This window comes from Vanessa atalanta, chromosome Z (assembly GCF_905147765.1).
Source record: "Vanessa atalanta chromosome Z, ilVanAtal1.2, whole genome shotgun sequence".
In the NCBI taxonomy this organism is placed as follows: Eukaryota; Metazoa; Arthropoda; class Insecta; order Lepidoptera; family Nymphalidae; genus Vanessa; species Vanessa atalanta.
This window is the reverse complement of record NC_061902.1, coordinates 6,571,925-6,588,289: the sequence shown is the minus strand read 5'-3', so window position 1 is coordinate 6,588,289 and position 16,365 is coordinate 6,571,925. Positions and strand designations below refer to the sequence as shown.

At 30.3% G+C, this 16,365-nt stretch overlaps 1 protein-coding gene across 1 annotated transcript in view; it reads right to left on the bottom strand.

The window, feature by feature from the left end:
* Window positions 1–15,463, bottom strand: part of LOC125075996 (neprilysin-2) — a 44,960-nt gene extending 29,497 nt beyond the window's left edge. Inside the window, exon 1 of the mRNA XM_047687913.1 lies at window positions 15,320–15,463. Within this exon, the coding sequence (XP_047543869.1) occupies window positions 15,320–15,324 (5 nt within the window). The 5' untranslated portion in view covers window positions 15,325–15,463. The remainder of the gene's footprint in view (window positions 1–15,319) is intronic.
* Between the last annotated feature and the right edge of the window lie 902 nt (window positions 15,464–16,365).

Sequence of the window (16,365 nt, the reverse complement as noted above, 5' to 3'; positions counted from 1 at the left end):
CGCTCGACCTAACGCGAATACAATGTAGTCTTAAATTTATCAAAATATCTCGTATTATAAGTGTCCAGACGGAATAGGATATTTTTTTATTCAATTGTAACTTATTCTGAAACAGATATTTTATTATGTATTTCCTTTACGCTTACAGCAGGGTAAACAGACAGAAATCGTCACATAAGGAAAAAGCGTCTTGGAGGGCCCCAGGCTACCTTTTCCTCATTTTGTTTTTTTTTTTTTCGTTGTCTACACGCGATTTTTAATAATAATAATTTTGTCATTGTCAATTAATTATTCTCAAAAAAGAAAAAAAAAACTTTATTGTACTTTAAACAATAAACACATACGTAAATCACATTCAAGAAAGATGCACAACTCTTCCAGGCAAACTTATAGTAGAGGAAAAAGGTCATTCTCGAACGTTGTTGATTTTATTGTGTCTGATATAATTTAATACTTTATATACAGCGAGATTATATAGTTTTCTTTTGAGTTATAGGTAATAGAAAATTATTTTGAAGTCCTACATTGACACGAGAACAACTAAAACCTAAACAACTATTTTCATATAGCCATGACCTTAGAATAATTTAGTTACTTGGAAGAGGTAAATGCTCCACATTGAACTTTTTTCCTGTTAAGAACGATGCTTAGATTACTACACCACGCTGGCAAACATGATAGTCATAAAAAATATTTCTTATCTATATACATTATATACATATAGATAACACATCATTTATATAAATTTATTACTAATTAAAATAAAAGCTTCGTAATTTTTGAATAAAAATATAAAGCGTAAGTTATTAAAAAAATAAGCTATTTACATATAATATAGTATACATTTATTTTCTTTTTCATGAAAGAAAGAAGTTCATGCACCTATTGATAAGTTAAAATTTTATCAATTTTCCAAATTTTTAAAAACATGTATTTAACATAAGCCACAATTCAATGGCGAGTTCTTTTACAGGTTTTATGAGGTATTGACATTAAATGCTATAAATAGTACCCATATTCAAATGACATTTTGTAACTATATCAGACAACGTCTAGTTATGATTCCTTTAATCTGGGAATTTTAAATCTAGCACCAGTCTGATTAAAATATTTAGTTCTTATACGGGATACTTTAAATCAATAAACTGATATGTACGATGGTAGTCGGGTGCATCCACTAACGCACCTCTTATTAAGCTCACAAGCCACTGATTTACACCATTTGATCTACACTTCCGCAAAACCTTAATTAATTACTAATACGTCAAGATTAAAACATGAAAATACAAGTACAATATAAAATGCTTAATTAATCGGGCGTAGCATCCTTGTGTATTTACGTCACGGTATATATTCCAAAATTGGTTTTGGCGCATTCGTATGTGAATCGTAATAATCATGATTTAAGCGGAATATTGGTTTTTATTTATATTTGAAACGTAGAAAAAATATCGAAAGGGGATTACCAAACGCAATTTGAGATAGGTTGATCGGTAGATCCGGTCATAATTTAAATGCTTCCAAATAAATTCGACTTTCGGTTGTAACCTGTAACCATTTTATATCTGAAGCTTGCAACGTATTTTGTGATGTCGTCTGAGTATTTATATACAAATCCCCAAGCTATAGTCAGTTCAATCCACGAAGAGGAGCCCAACAATTTTCCGCGAGAGGAAAGTGTTGCCGTGGATATTAAGTCTTGAGATATTTAATATATAGTACCGTTATTTGAAAACGGGAATATCTAGTAGAGCATATTTCCAGTTTCCTATATTTTTTCACCTTTCATTTAACTTAGTGTTCGTGTACACACACACTAGCAGATTACATTACACACTCTGTTCAACTCTGTAGCGATCAGGAAAAAGAGTGGGGCGCGTCATCGTGGATTGAGCTTTATATAAACAATAAAATTGGATTACGGCTCCCATCTGTAGCCAGCAAAAGAACATTAAGATTGAGCTAAAGGTTTCAATTTAATTTAAAATAAACTTCATCGAGTTAAAGCATGTTTATTTTCGTTAGTACTCTTTTTTTGAAATTATTGAATTCCACTTCTGAATGTTGATGATGAAAATGCTTAACCGACAGAATATATTTTTTGTTATGTCTTGGGATTTCACATAAAAAATACATACCTATTGAAAACGTTCGTACCGATAACTATAATGAAACATCACCGACCGTTAATTTACATTTGTTTTTAATAAAAATTTGCAATTCATTTAATGATAAAGATTTTGATAACACATATTCATTCTTTATATCAAAAATGAATTATTAATCTTACGGTCAAGATTATAATAAGGTGTAAGTATAATTCTGCGTGTTTCTTAGCTGTGAACACCGATATGCAGGAGGCAATTAATTAATATTTGATGAAATCAGCCCCTTTTCAGCTTTAGCTACAAAGGAAATAACTCATTACTACGGATGAGTTTATCACACTGTATTCACATTTAATAAACACATACAATAGGTAACAAATTAACGTATATTTTCTACGAGTTTATTTTATATGAAAATTAAATCGTAAAACAAGTATAGCTTCATCTTTCGTTTAACGAGCAATGAGGATTATATTTTTGCATGATTCTTACTGTGATTTTGTTTATTTGAAAGAAATGTAAACACGGAAGTATAACAGTAACAATGCCCCAAAGCCCGCGGCCCGATAAACATTCCAGTTTGGAAAAAATCCTCTCCTCTCCTATTAGGGTTTCTATGTAACACAACTAAAAAACTCATTAGAACCTCGTGTATTTGCAAACTTCCGGGTGCGTTGCCGAAGTTGACTCGCATAGAGTACATAAGGAGACGGTTTTAATGTAAATATTAGAGACTTGTCTAAGTAGATATAAAAAAATGTATATAATAATATTTTTTCTATATATAGGTATTAAAAACCTACATATCTATCTTACCTACGTACCGACTATTATCATGTAAATAGAAAACTTCTAATAGAATAGTAGATACGCAATAAGCCAGTACAATATCAACATTTATATCAAATCAAATCAAAAACAATTTATTTAAGTAAACTTCACAATGAAGCGTTTTTGAATCTGATGAATATGTATTTAGTATTTCGCATTTAATAGTTCCATTAGCGCTTAATATAGTTTTTGAGATATACAGATTCATAAATCTACCTTCAAACGACAACTCTTTTGTTATAATAATATTGTAATTATTTTTCCACAGATAATTAATATATTTGCACTATAATTTTGTCGTATCCAATTGCTATTTTTCACGAAAACAGTTACACAGTTATTAATGTTTCTTTTTAAAGTAATTGGTCTAATTGTAATATGGGTAAGCGAAAAATGCTAAACGTTTGTTGGACTATGAGACTATTATTATTAATTAAATTGTTTTCAAACCATATATTTATAATTAAATTGTAAATCATATTAGTTTAATCGTAAACTGATAAATAAATAAATCGATATTCGTCTATGAATTTAAGAAGCTTTTTGGCATACGTCTATCAAACGAATTTATAGTGTAAGGCTGGGATCCCGGACCAATAAATCAATAACAAATTGAAAGCGATCATTATTGTGCGATTGTAGATGGGCGCTGTAAATGAATGACGCATTTTGTTTTCGACCATTGAAGTCACTTGGGTGGCCGCGTTACAGCAGTCTTCGTACGATTTCAAATAAAATCATATATCGACATCAATCCTATGGACCTTACACACTTTGACTTGTTTTATATTTATGTTGATCGCAGGTCAATAAATAATAAATAAAAGTTCTGAAATATTATATGTATATATAATTTTAGGGAAGGTCGTTGAACGAACAGGAACTGATGCTCTGCCGGAAAGACATAGAGGCACCGAACATTTTTTGAACCAGACTAAAATTATTCATATATTTTTATTTATTGTATTGGATTGAACGGATGGTAGTTATTTTTCATATGTAATTCGCATTAAAACAAGTATTCGCTTGTTGCTTTCTCTTAAATCCGAACGGGATTTCCAACTTTATTATTTAATGTTCCCTAATTTGTATATAAGGATTCAGTATCTAATGTTAATCGTTCATTTGGTTCATTCGTCTATTATTGCTTACTATAAGAAAATTAAGCATCACATTAATTTAAACAAAATCATAATCATACTAAAAAAAATTACATACTTGACACGTCTAAAACGACTACCATCTCTATCTTATGCGCGTCCTAAAAAAGGATAGCATATTGTATAGTTCTGTGCAAACGCTAGTTTAGAGATGGTTGAAAACAAAAAACACCGGTATATGAAAACTAGTTCTAACAAACCGTTATTTTATTAAGATAACATCAAAATAGCAAATAAACTTTAAAGATTAGTTGTAGTTTTATTGGATGAATACCAGTCGAATGGCTTGCAAGACATCTTTCTAATTGGTTTTATAAAATAAACAGTTAATAGTTAGGTAGGAACTTTTATGATCTTACACGCTTTGAAACGTGTACTGCATTAAATTTCATATGGATACGTCCGATTTTAATACGCAGTATTTAAAACTCGTTTACACATTTACTGCGACACTAAAATTCTTTTACTATGACAAGTCGATCTTCTCGTGGCTTTAATAAGCAACTATTAATGAAATTACCCATGCGCGATTCCAATTAAAGTAAATGCTTTAATGTCATATGTATAAATAGGTTTACATGCAATATATTCGATTTCAGGTCCCAGAATGGCAATTCAAAAGTAGAACGTGTAAAAGTAGACACCGATATTAATGCAATTGAGATATAGCCCAGTCAGGTTAGCATATAACCTTGCTAAAATTCCCGTTAACAATTTTATCGCTAATATTGAGGGGGGAGTGTGGCTCTGGTAGTCTGAATTCAAAATGGCGACCAAATTCCGCCAATGCGTTGGCCGGTTGTTTAAATTTAGGGGAGGTGTTTTGGTTCAATATATGGCCCATTTTCAAATAAAAAATAAGTATCATTTACCTACTTAATTTTTCAATATTGAATTTGTGACATGTAGTAAAAGTGATTATTAACTTTAATTACAAAATTGGAAATTTATGTATGTTTTTACAAGCACGTGTTTGTTTTACATCGTTTTAATTTGTATTTTTTATTGTGAGTAAATGAAAACCTCATATAACCTTATCATGAGTCGGAAATGTGATTGCTTTAACTTCATTCGATATCAAGATATTGCACGATAGAAGAGCTTAGCTCTAAAATTGTCTTAAAATTAACATTAATTTTTGGGCACTAATAATTTTCCAACAGATTTAATTTTTTAAATGTTTTGAAATTAAGTTAGTTTAACGTTTCTACTATGAAGCACAAATAATATATGTATCAATGATCTTAATATTTACAGAACATAATGAACACTAATGAAAGGAAAACATTAGAATCGAATAATAATATAAACGATACCGTAAATGTCTTTGATTATGAAAGGAGAGCAAATCGTTTGAGATTCATAAGTCGGCACCGTAACGATAATTATTTATGTCATCACAATGTCAAATTGATAAAAATGAACGTAATGCATTGATGGTGTAGCGTAGAATATTTACTACCGCTTCAGTTTTGCAATGATGGGGCGAATCGATATTATAAAGTATCGACATTTTTATGGTCGACTAGTGTTGTTCAGAGAGAAATTCGTGACGCACCAAACGTAAAGCTTGGGCACTTGAAATCTGGAGGAAATAAATAGACCTTCAGAAACATATTCGCTTGTTTATGGTGTAGAAGTCGTAATGCGTCGGCAATATATACTGTGCTCGTCATACATAATTTTCGATTTGAATACAATAGTAAAAGCGATCATGATTGAGTAAAGCAATGAATTAATGCGTGTGAAACAACCTATTTACTTCTCAGCTACTTTCTTCACAATTGTCATTAGACTTTTAAATGCTTCATACTATTTATAAAACAAACAGTCTATACGGTAACATTTCCCATGTTATCTAAATAACAAAATCAAATAACGTCGGCGACGTCTTCTCAAATAGGTAACTCGAGAAAAATCTATGGAATAAAGCAATTTCATTCGTGACAAAATCGTATGGTATGGTATATCTGTCAACTTTATAGGTCAATTTCAATTTCATATTCAATGTATAGTTAAATATTATTTATTCACTGATTTGCGAGTGTTTTTTTACGAGTCGATTCTGTGCGTGGGTAGCATATAAAGAGTTATTTATGTAGGTTTTATTTTATGATATATTATTTTCACTATCAAATATCAGTTTTACGACTGGTAGCGTCAAGGCTGTAAGTTATTTGCAACCACAGTTACATTCCGATTAAAATTCTACTAATACATTTCAGATAGGCTTAAAAATAGATTCGTCATACAATTGTCAGCACTCGTCGTGATTTTTAAAGTTTCACGATGGTCGGCCGAGCTGTCTAGTTAGGAAAAAACAAGGATTTTGATTCCTCGAAACTATAATTTTATTCTATTACGTACAGTAAATTTCTTGATAAACATTGAATTGAACAAAAGTCAAAATTTTAATTTCAAATATACATATATATATATATATATATATCCTCGAAAATAATATGTCATTCATTCCTTATCCTATCAAATGTATTAGAATAATTCTAATGATAACATTATATTGATCTATGCATAATACAAAAACGTGTATCGTATGACATTACTTTGATCATAACATGTTTTTTTATAACAAACCATTTGTGATATTTTTCAATATATTAGAATTAATTGCATATTACCTATAATATATATAATTTTTTTTTTAATATTTACGAATCTGTTTCTTGTAGTCAACGGTGAACTATCACAAAATTATTTGTTTATGTTCGAGTAACAACTATGTATGTATGTAAATTATATGTAATCCACTGTCTTAGTAGGGTCACCCACATCGAAGAAGTTTTTGTTATAGTTTATTATAAATTATTACCAATTAAAATTTATTTTACCAAGTTAATACTAATTTTAATATATTATAGAGCACAATTAAATTGTTATTTAGTAAATTTTCACGTCGGAAATATAATAAAATTATGACGACGCTACTTTGATTTCATTTAGTGTAAAAGTTTTTTTTTAATAAATATCATGTTGCGAATGCAATTTAATAGATTTAAATGGAACTTTAAGAACAAACAAACTACTCTTCTCGGGATATAAAAGGGTAGCAGTGTATTCTTTATACAAATGTTTAAACGTCAAGGGTGAATTATTGCAACTGCGCAAGGCACTGACGACATACGTACATCTTAAATAATTAAAACGAAAAGAGTTGTTCCCTCGCAATTATAATACTTTATTTGTAAATGTTGTAATGTAATATTTTTTTACAAACATTGCATATGTCTTTTTTCGGGTTTGATACCATATATCATGCAATAATATATTTAACCTTATTATTATTATCACGACGTAAATTACATTAAGCGTGTTGATATATTGATCGAAAGGACAGACAGACAAACATACAAACATACTTTCGTAACATATTACATTTTAATAGCAACTAACTATGATTTATCTATTTCGACCATGGCTTAAAATTTTCTCTTCGTAAAAAAATATTTTCGTATAAAGAATAACGATTTTATGTTAATAATAAGTTTTTTTTTTTAATATTCTAAGCCTAATACCACAAATTTGATTATTAAGTAAGTAGGTAACCTTCCACACGAATGAAATGTAAGCAGGCAAAAAGTTAACGCAATGTAAGTGAACATTTGTTTTCCTTGTGTTTTCTCAAGTTCTTAGCCTCGGCTACAATTCCTCGCGAGGATCGATTCAAGTCAAGATCGCGGTGAATTTCAATCAGTGATATCCTACTTCTAATTTATATTCATTGTTATTAAATTAAGATTCTAAACGTCAATACATTATATTAAAATCGTCGTAACAGTCACTTAAGTTATTAGATAATGAAATTAGTTGATTAAATTACTAAATAATAACCTTGTCCATTATGATAAAAGCATGTCCAAAGTATAGGCGTAAAAAGTGGGACTGTCGGATTGCAAGGGCATTCTTAAAATATCATTAAATCCTTATTTGCACTAATCTTAAAAATATTTCTACTAAGCACTTGGGTATCTCTTCCTGGCGTTGATAGGACTCGTTTTTTGTTTAATTACGAATTATATCGAAGCCTACTAAAAACAATGGCAACCTCATTAGCAATCGCGGTAACCGCTAACGGATACTAGCTCTCTGTGTTAGATATATCATAGCACATTAATGTTTTCGTAAGCATATGGGATACCTCTATTCCTTCACTCGCATAATCCGACCAAGGCTGCACTCCAAAACAACTAGGGAGAGAAAAAACGGACAAAATCTCATGTAGACATGCACTGTTATGATACAAACATAATAGTTATTTTTTTTAAAACAGCCCTCGTATTTTTTGCCTTTTTAAGCACGTCTGAGCCAATAATAAAAATGCCATAACTAATCAACCACGAATAACTCTTTAGTAGCAAGAATTTACTTCTGTGACTTCGGGACCCACAGTCTTATCAGCCAGCCACGACACCAAAATGGCTGCTTAAAGAAAAAATATGGCGTATGTTTTTAAGCTAATTTCAATTAAAACTTTTTAATATTACAAGATTATCGTGTCAGTTGGAGGAAGAACCGACAGGAAGTTAAGTAATTACTTTTTTAATACTCTTAGCCCATTCATTTGGGATAATTGCATAAGTATTTTCTCTTCCAAAATTGCAAAATATCATCATCTCGTATGTTCATACCAAGATTTTCTATTGTCATACAATCAAACTTTCTCTTGCAAACCCATGTTGTATTCTATCCAATAGCGTCACTCCTCTAATTAATCTCGGTAGAATACATAAAGCCCAACACTCCAATCCCATATATGATAGAAATGGGTGAAAGGAGCTCAGGAGATGCTAGTCATCCCTGTGACCATTTGCCATTTTATACACTCTCAGTATAGCTGAGATGGATTAACAGAAGATTGCGGGTCGAAATCAAGGCAAACACTGCTGTATGTGCATTTACTTAATTCTGTATTTATAATAAAACAAGCTGAATTTGCTGCTTTACCCGCTCTAAATTTATAACACTTTCCTTATAGTAAACCAGCCATAACCCCCATTTGAGCCCCTCGATGGGTAAATTAAAAGAGTCTATGTCTTTCCCCGAGAGTCATACTATATCCAAAAGTCTTTTAAATTGGTTAAGCGGTAAAGGCGTGAAGAGGTAACAGGCAGAGCTACTTTCGCATTTACAATGTTAGTATAGATATTATATACAAAACTCGTACTCGGCGGTGGAGGAAAACATCTTGAGGAAGCCTGAATGTGTAGAATGCTAATATGCTACATGTGTATTCTCTCGACGCGCGTTGGAGTAGCGCGGGCATAAGCTCCTTAGCTTCTCTTCAAAAAGGAGAGGAAGCCTCAACCAGTGGGACATCTACAGGCTGTTACTTCTAATAATAATACTTCTAAGCGTCTGGGAGTTAAATAAATCATAATTTTTTCCATACATTTTCATTCCAATAAATGTGAAACAAAGAATTCCTTTTTATTTATGATTTGTATCTTTTGGTATTTCATTTTAATATTTCATAAATTGGAGCTATAAAAAATTATTAGCGGTAGCGAGTAGAAAATATTACAAATTGTATTAACCGAACGTCAACCTAATAGTTTATCGTAACTCATTTTTTTCGTAACGAAATGTAATAAAACATAATAAAAATATAAAATACCAGTTGCGTATTGTACAGTGATTTTGATATAATAATATCAGTGATGTGAATTTAACATTATGTATTTTATCTGAACATAATTAATAAAATAAACTTATTATTAATTATTTTTAGAGCGATCTAATTACTCGGTATGCAATGCAAATTATACGTTTTGAATAAATTATTTCAGTGTCGATGACTCCTCTAGAAGGACAAACATTAACGATACATTCAAACATATAGTTACATATAGTTTTATATAAAATAAAATACATCAAATGATAAATGTAAACAATACGTATTAAATTGCGTCGACGGCAAAATTTTAGTAACATTTAGTTCGTCGCGCAGAATCGTGACCGGCATTTTAGGGACATACATATGAGCTCTTTAAATTTACCGGCTGAGGTGCTGAATAATGATTCGAAGCGAGATGATCAATATAAATACGCCTTAGCTATTATATGTTCAGTTGCAAATAACACAATACGGCACATCTCCGCACGCCAGTCGTTTACTTCTGATGTTTGTTTTTGTGTGAACACAAAGCCTTCGGTCGCCGATTGAAACATGCATATATATAACAGACAAGATAAAAACTTATAGTCGCATTGTAACATGAAGTAAGAATGTTATATAACAACAGTTAATCTGTTTTAGCTATTTACTAAGAATTAAAGTTATATAATTTAATATATTTTGTTGAATAATAAAGAAGAAATTGTTTTATAAAAAAAACAAAAAGACTTACGGTCCTAAAATCAGCTTTCGTGTTTTTGAATAAAATACGAATAATTATTTATTGTTTCGGTTAAAAATCCTTAATTAAAAAATATTTAGTTATAAAAACAAGTTTTAATAATTCTATGAACTGCTAGGAATTTGTATTTACTTTTGATTATTATTAATTCGCCTTTATTGATTCCTTGTAATGTTTTACACGCTTCATCTGTGTTTTGTTTAATAAATCTTTATTTTTTACAAACAGAACATGTCAATCTTAAAAAAAGATCGCGGGAAATACCAAATACAACTAAATATTACTTAAGATGGTACGACAACCTGTATAAATCGGATGATATTCTCCCTTATGAAATTAAAATCAGTCATTTAAAACAAGAATTTAAAGAGTGAGACTGTTTCGAAATCTACCGAAAAAAACCGGCAACTAAGTGGTTATTTTTCTATCGATTATAAGTTAATTATCATAATATATGTATTCACTAGCCCTGTGCTAGTCGTCTCCTTATACTCGTAACACGACTTAACTAGCAATGACCTTTCAAAATAAGTTTTTATCTATCTTCATAATATCAATATAGATGTTCCGTATCGCTAAATCGTTGTGGTTTCGTAACAAAAACCTAACACAAGTAAATAACGTGTTAAAATTGTTACAAGTACTTAGCACAATTTACAGAAATATAAGACAGGAAAAAGCCCTTCTAAAATATACTGTATTGCTTCTCATTAAAGATTGAATATTCAATGAATTAGATCAATCTATAAGATCGCTTAATAAAACGTAAAAACCGAAGGTAAAAATACATATTTTTTTTGTTGTTTGACGTCAGAAGCCGTATTCAATCAAATCTTTCTAATTTGCAACTCTGGCTTAGTTAAGTTATTCCTAGGAAAAAATGATTATGAAATGAGGTGCTATTAAGGTTTTGATTGACAAACGCAGTTGACACATGTACAACGACAGTGTAAGATATTAACCTATACACTATAAATCGTCCACTATCATGAACTAAGATGTTATATCACTTGTGAATGTAATTACACTGGCTCACTCTGCCTTCAAACCGGAACACAGCTATTTATATCATGTATTACTATTAAGCGTTGGAATCACAGATAAGTATTATTCAAATTCATATTTATATGTACTTCTACCTTCTATTTTAGTAACCTCACACTTACTTATTGATAGTCATAAAAACTCCTAACGGTTCGGAAAGGAAAATACCCAGGAAGAACTGACAAACGAACTGAGTTTTTTTTCTCATTTTTTTATCAATACTCGTTAAATCGATTCTCCTAACTGACTATCAACAATAATAATAAAATCAATGTTCAGCCAAAACTCCTCAGTAAAGCAAGTTGAAATTTGGAACATCGTTTATTTTATAACGTAAGCATCCGCTTAGATAGGATTTTTGGAGATTTCCACTTTAAAGGAGGAAATGGAAACGGTAACTTTGTATTAATTTAAACCTTACGGAATGAGGGCGGGTTGTTTTCAATGTAAGAAAAAAATACCTACTCCGAATGAATGGAAAGTCACAAAACTGTACCAAGAGTACATTCTCTGACTTTTTTTAATGAACACTGCTAATATGTTTTAAACCCGAGCAAGAAATTAATGTGTGTAAAGTGACATTGCATGGTTGTGAGGTTTCTGTTCTTATCGACACTTTAAAACATTTGTCATACTAATCAAAACCTAATTTTCATAGTCAGAGTAATCAATATATATACGTTATAGCTAGAGTAAGTTCATCTTACTTTACATTAGTTAAGTTATAAAGGAAATGTTTTATTTGTATTCAATTATGCAGTATGTAATTAAGAAATATGTTAAAAAGTATGCAAGGTCACTATTGTCACGAGAACGAATTAACATTTTCCGAAATACTTAACGTATAAATGTGAAAGTATTTTCTTACATACACGGCTTAATGGCTGAACTGAAATAAACAAAAACTGAACCAAAAATTCGTGAAATCTGTCGTTAGACCTTGCGTCTTCGTCGTTTTAGTTTTATCTCTAACAAATATATTAGTAAGACTTCAAGACTATCGACGTAACTACACAATCCGATTATTATCAGAGTAGTGATATCTACGTACCTCGTATTTAGAGAGAATATTGTCGGCTTTAGTGAGATTTGGTCTCTAAAATGTTCACCTCACCATTTTGACCACCACCGTAACCATTTTGATGTTTAAATGGAATTAATTATAAGTAGTTAAACATAATTGTCATAAAGTATTGGTCTCTATCAAAATAAACATGTTATCTGTAAACGTTTTATGTTGATGAATATATTAACTTTTACACTTAGCAATTCGAAACGGTAGCTTTTTAGAATCATTACGAGATAATTCAAATAAACGCATGGAAAACATACATGGGCGTGTTGTATGGCGCATTAGCATCGTACAGGCGTATCTAGATCGTTTATTGAATATTTCTGATAAAAAAATTGCACGGGATTAAATAGTTATTTTAACTTTATGAAGTCGAGATGGTTAGCTGGTAACATATTTGGCTATACATAGTAATTATTAATTTTAGTTTTGATTGTTTAGTCATCATCATTCGCTTCCTCTTATGCCATTTATTTTGTTTTCCTATCCTTATTCTCCTCATCCCCCTCCCTCACACAGGCCATTCGCGGTCTTTTTAGATGTTTTATACAAGCTTCCCCACGGTTCACTCGTGTTCAAATTTTCAACTGCAATCCCAAAAATATTCCTAATATAGTATGTAAATCTTGCCATCTATAATGCACGTTCACCTAACACCCTTCTTTTATCTGACACTGATCCCTAAGCTTATATTTCTTTACTAGGATTATCGGTTTCCTCTTAGATATTCTGTTACGGGAGCTACTAAGAACTTTATTTTAATTATTAAGTATTGATTAGTTTTAGATGTTTAGATGATATTGGTCAATACGTTATCTATTAATATCGAAATATATATTTTAGGATTTATGCAAGTACAAATGTTAGAATGCGTGAATTTTAATTGATTACGGAATACGATCCGGGTAAAGGCATTGCAGCTTACACGGAAATTCTCCTGCATGTACATGAATACCTATATTTGTCCAGCCGTGATCCGTTTAAGAGATGTTAATCATATAATTTGTTACTTTTATATAATTTCTTTACCAATATATTATTAGTTATTATGTATTTCATCTGATAATGTAATATCGTTTCGTTCATATTTGTTATATATTAAATATCGTATTCATGTAATAAGATATCAACGAGGTACTCGAAGAATTATTGGCCAAAATTCAACGTAAAACAAAGAAATTCGCAATTTATTGTATTATAAGTTATATCTTTCAAAATGGGATATACTTATTGGACAAACTATAATAATTTCAATAAAACAAATATATATTAACAAAATATACAGCACAAATTATGAAATATGGAACATAGTGCAATATTTCTGAAATTATGGGAAAAATCAGATTTATATATAATTATCTTATATAATTAAACAGTGTAACCTTATTGGTGGCCACAATCAAATCACCTGTTACCAACACCTATGTATCATTCTAGTTAAAATCAATTAAACGAATCTAAAATCAGCGTTTCGAAAAAGGCTAGATGCAACGAAACTCGTTTATGTAATTCGATTATTATCTACAATTTTATTTATTGAAAATGACCTAGCAGCCATCTCTGAACATTAATAAGGTTAACAGTAATGTGACTGAATAACTTCGTTAAAATGTATTACGAATACACAAATATTATAAATACTCATAGCAAATATTTTCTTTGCTACCTCAATCACGCGGCGCTCTATTGTCATTCCTGACTCTGCTTTAATTTTCACGTAATATTAAAAAACATATTAAATTTTTATATAAAATGATTTTACAACTTTATTAAGATAAAAATGGCAACATAATTATTTTTAAAATAATCTATATATAAATATGTAAATATATACTAGACTGTGTCAACTGAGCAGGCTTCTCTTTATTGGATGGATTCGCGATGAATTTTGGCATACTTTTTTTCGAAATCCGAAAGTGTATTGTACTCTTTGATTCCGACGTTTTCATAGGCTTCGGATTGTTTAATTTTCCTCATTCAAGATCAATATTTAGTCCATAGTTAACGGAAGTCATAAGTACAGACAATATTTATAATAATATATAATACTTAGACTTATACTTGAAATTATAATAATCAATATTATTAAAATATTATTATTATTAATATTTACACGGGATTCAAGTTATTACAATTTTATGGTACAAAATACACAAAATAAAGCATCGTAAGTATTCCGTCAGTTTCCTTAATGATTTAATTAATAATGCTTAATTATTTTGCGAAATTTTCAGCACTCTTATAAAAACATATTAACTAGTACACGAATGGTTATCCGATCAATTCGCTTTGAAGATTGTGAATCATTTATAACAATTTTAATCATAGTTGATTTTAAGTTTCATTTGTATTGCCATTCAATTTTAGTGTAGTGTAGTTTAGATTCAGAGATATACTATTATTTTAATACAAAATCTAATATTTATATCATATTCCAAAGAGTAAATTTTCCAGTGACAGTTTCGACGAGAGAAGGTACTTGTTGCATTACGAAATATAGCGAGTTCGCTTTCACATCCTCGTATTACATTTATTAAGTATAGTTACGTGATTTAAAGATATATTATTAATGGCAACGATTCGATTAGATATATAAAACGGGATAAATAAAACATAAGCTATGTTAATAAAACGTTTGTCGAAATTTTTAGTAATAGATAGAATTTAGTGGATTAATAATTAAAATTGTTATTCGCGTCGCAGAGCAATTATAAAAATAACATAGCTCACCTCATAGAGACGGAAGAGTAACGAGATGGCTGAAAGAGCGCGGATGTCGCGCGGGCTACGGGCAAGTCGCGGATCGCGAACTGAGTGACCGCGTCTTCGCTCTGGTCGGCTCACCTGTCGTGGCCGCTGCTTCTCTCGATCGCGGTGCGACTGAGTCGCGCGCCCGCTCGGCATTCACTTTTATACATTTCCCCTTCTCGGCTGTTTTTCTTGTCCCTGGCAACCCTGTATTACCAACTAAAAACTACGACTCCTATAAATCCTTGGTCTACGATGTTAACCGATAGAATATTTAAAGAAGGTCGAACTAAGTGGTATTAAACAGGGTACCCGAAATTACTAAAATGAAATAGTTCACTGGAATTTAATCGAAGTGCGGGCCGGTACCTACGGCGTATTCGGAGCTGGATAGTAAGGCGAAACAAATTAAATTCATAGTCAATATAGGTACATTGTATTGTAAATAATAAATACCTATTGTATTTTAATTTCCAATAATATTCTAATGGGGAATAATTTAGTTATGATAATTTTAAATTGAACACAATTTATAACATTTACTTTATTAATATTTTACTAAATAATTAGTTATTGAATCACTTTGATTTGTTTCAATATAATAAAACTTTACTTAGACCTTATCAGTTACACATAAGAAAATGTATACGTAGGAACGTTTATTTACCATTGTATTTCAAACAAAAAAGTATTTTTTCCTTAAGAATCGGTAGTTGATATCTGAACAGACACGTTTTGTATATAATAAGATAATCCAACATCGTTGTTTTAGATGTTTATTTAGAGTGAATAAAAAGATTTTAAACAAATAGTCCTTACGATTTTACGATTCAATTTACAATAAAACGCATAGATTTCGTCAGTTTATAATCTGACTAAATTTATTATAAACTAACGGCCCTTATATATAATATAATGTATTTATTTTATTCTTTATTTATTCATACATAAAACAGTAGTTTTTGTAATAAATATTAATTTCTCAATTATCTTCTGACTGCGGATTCGAGTTATCTTATATAAATATT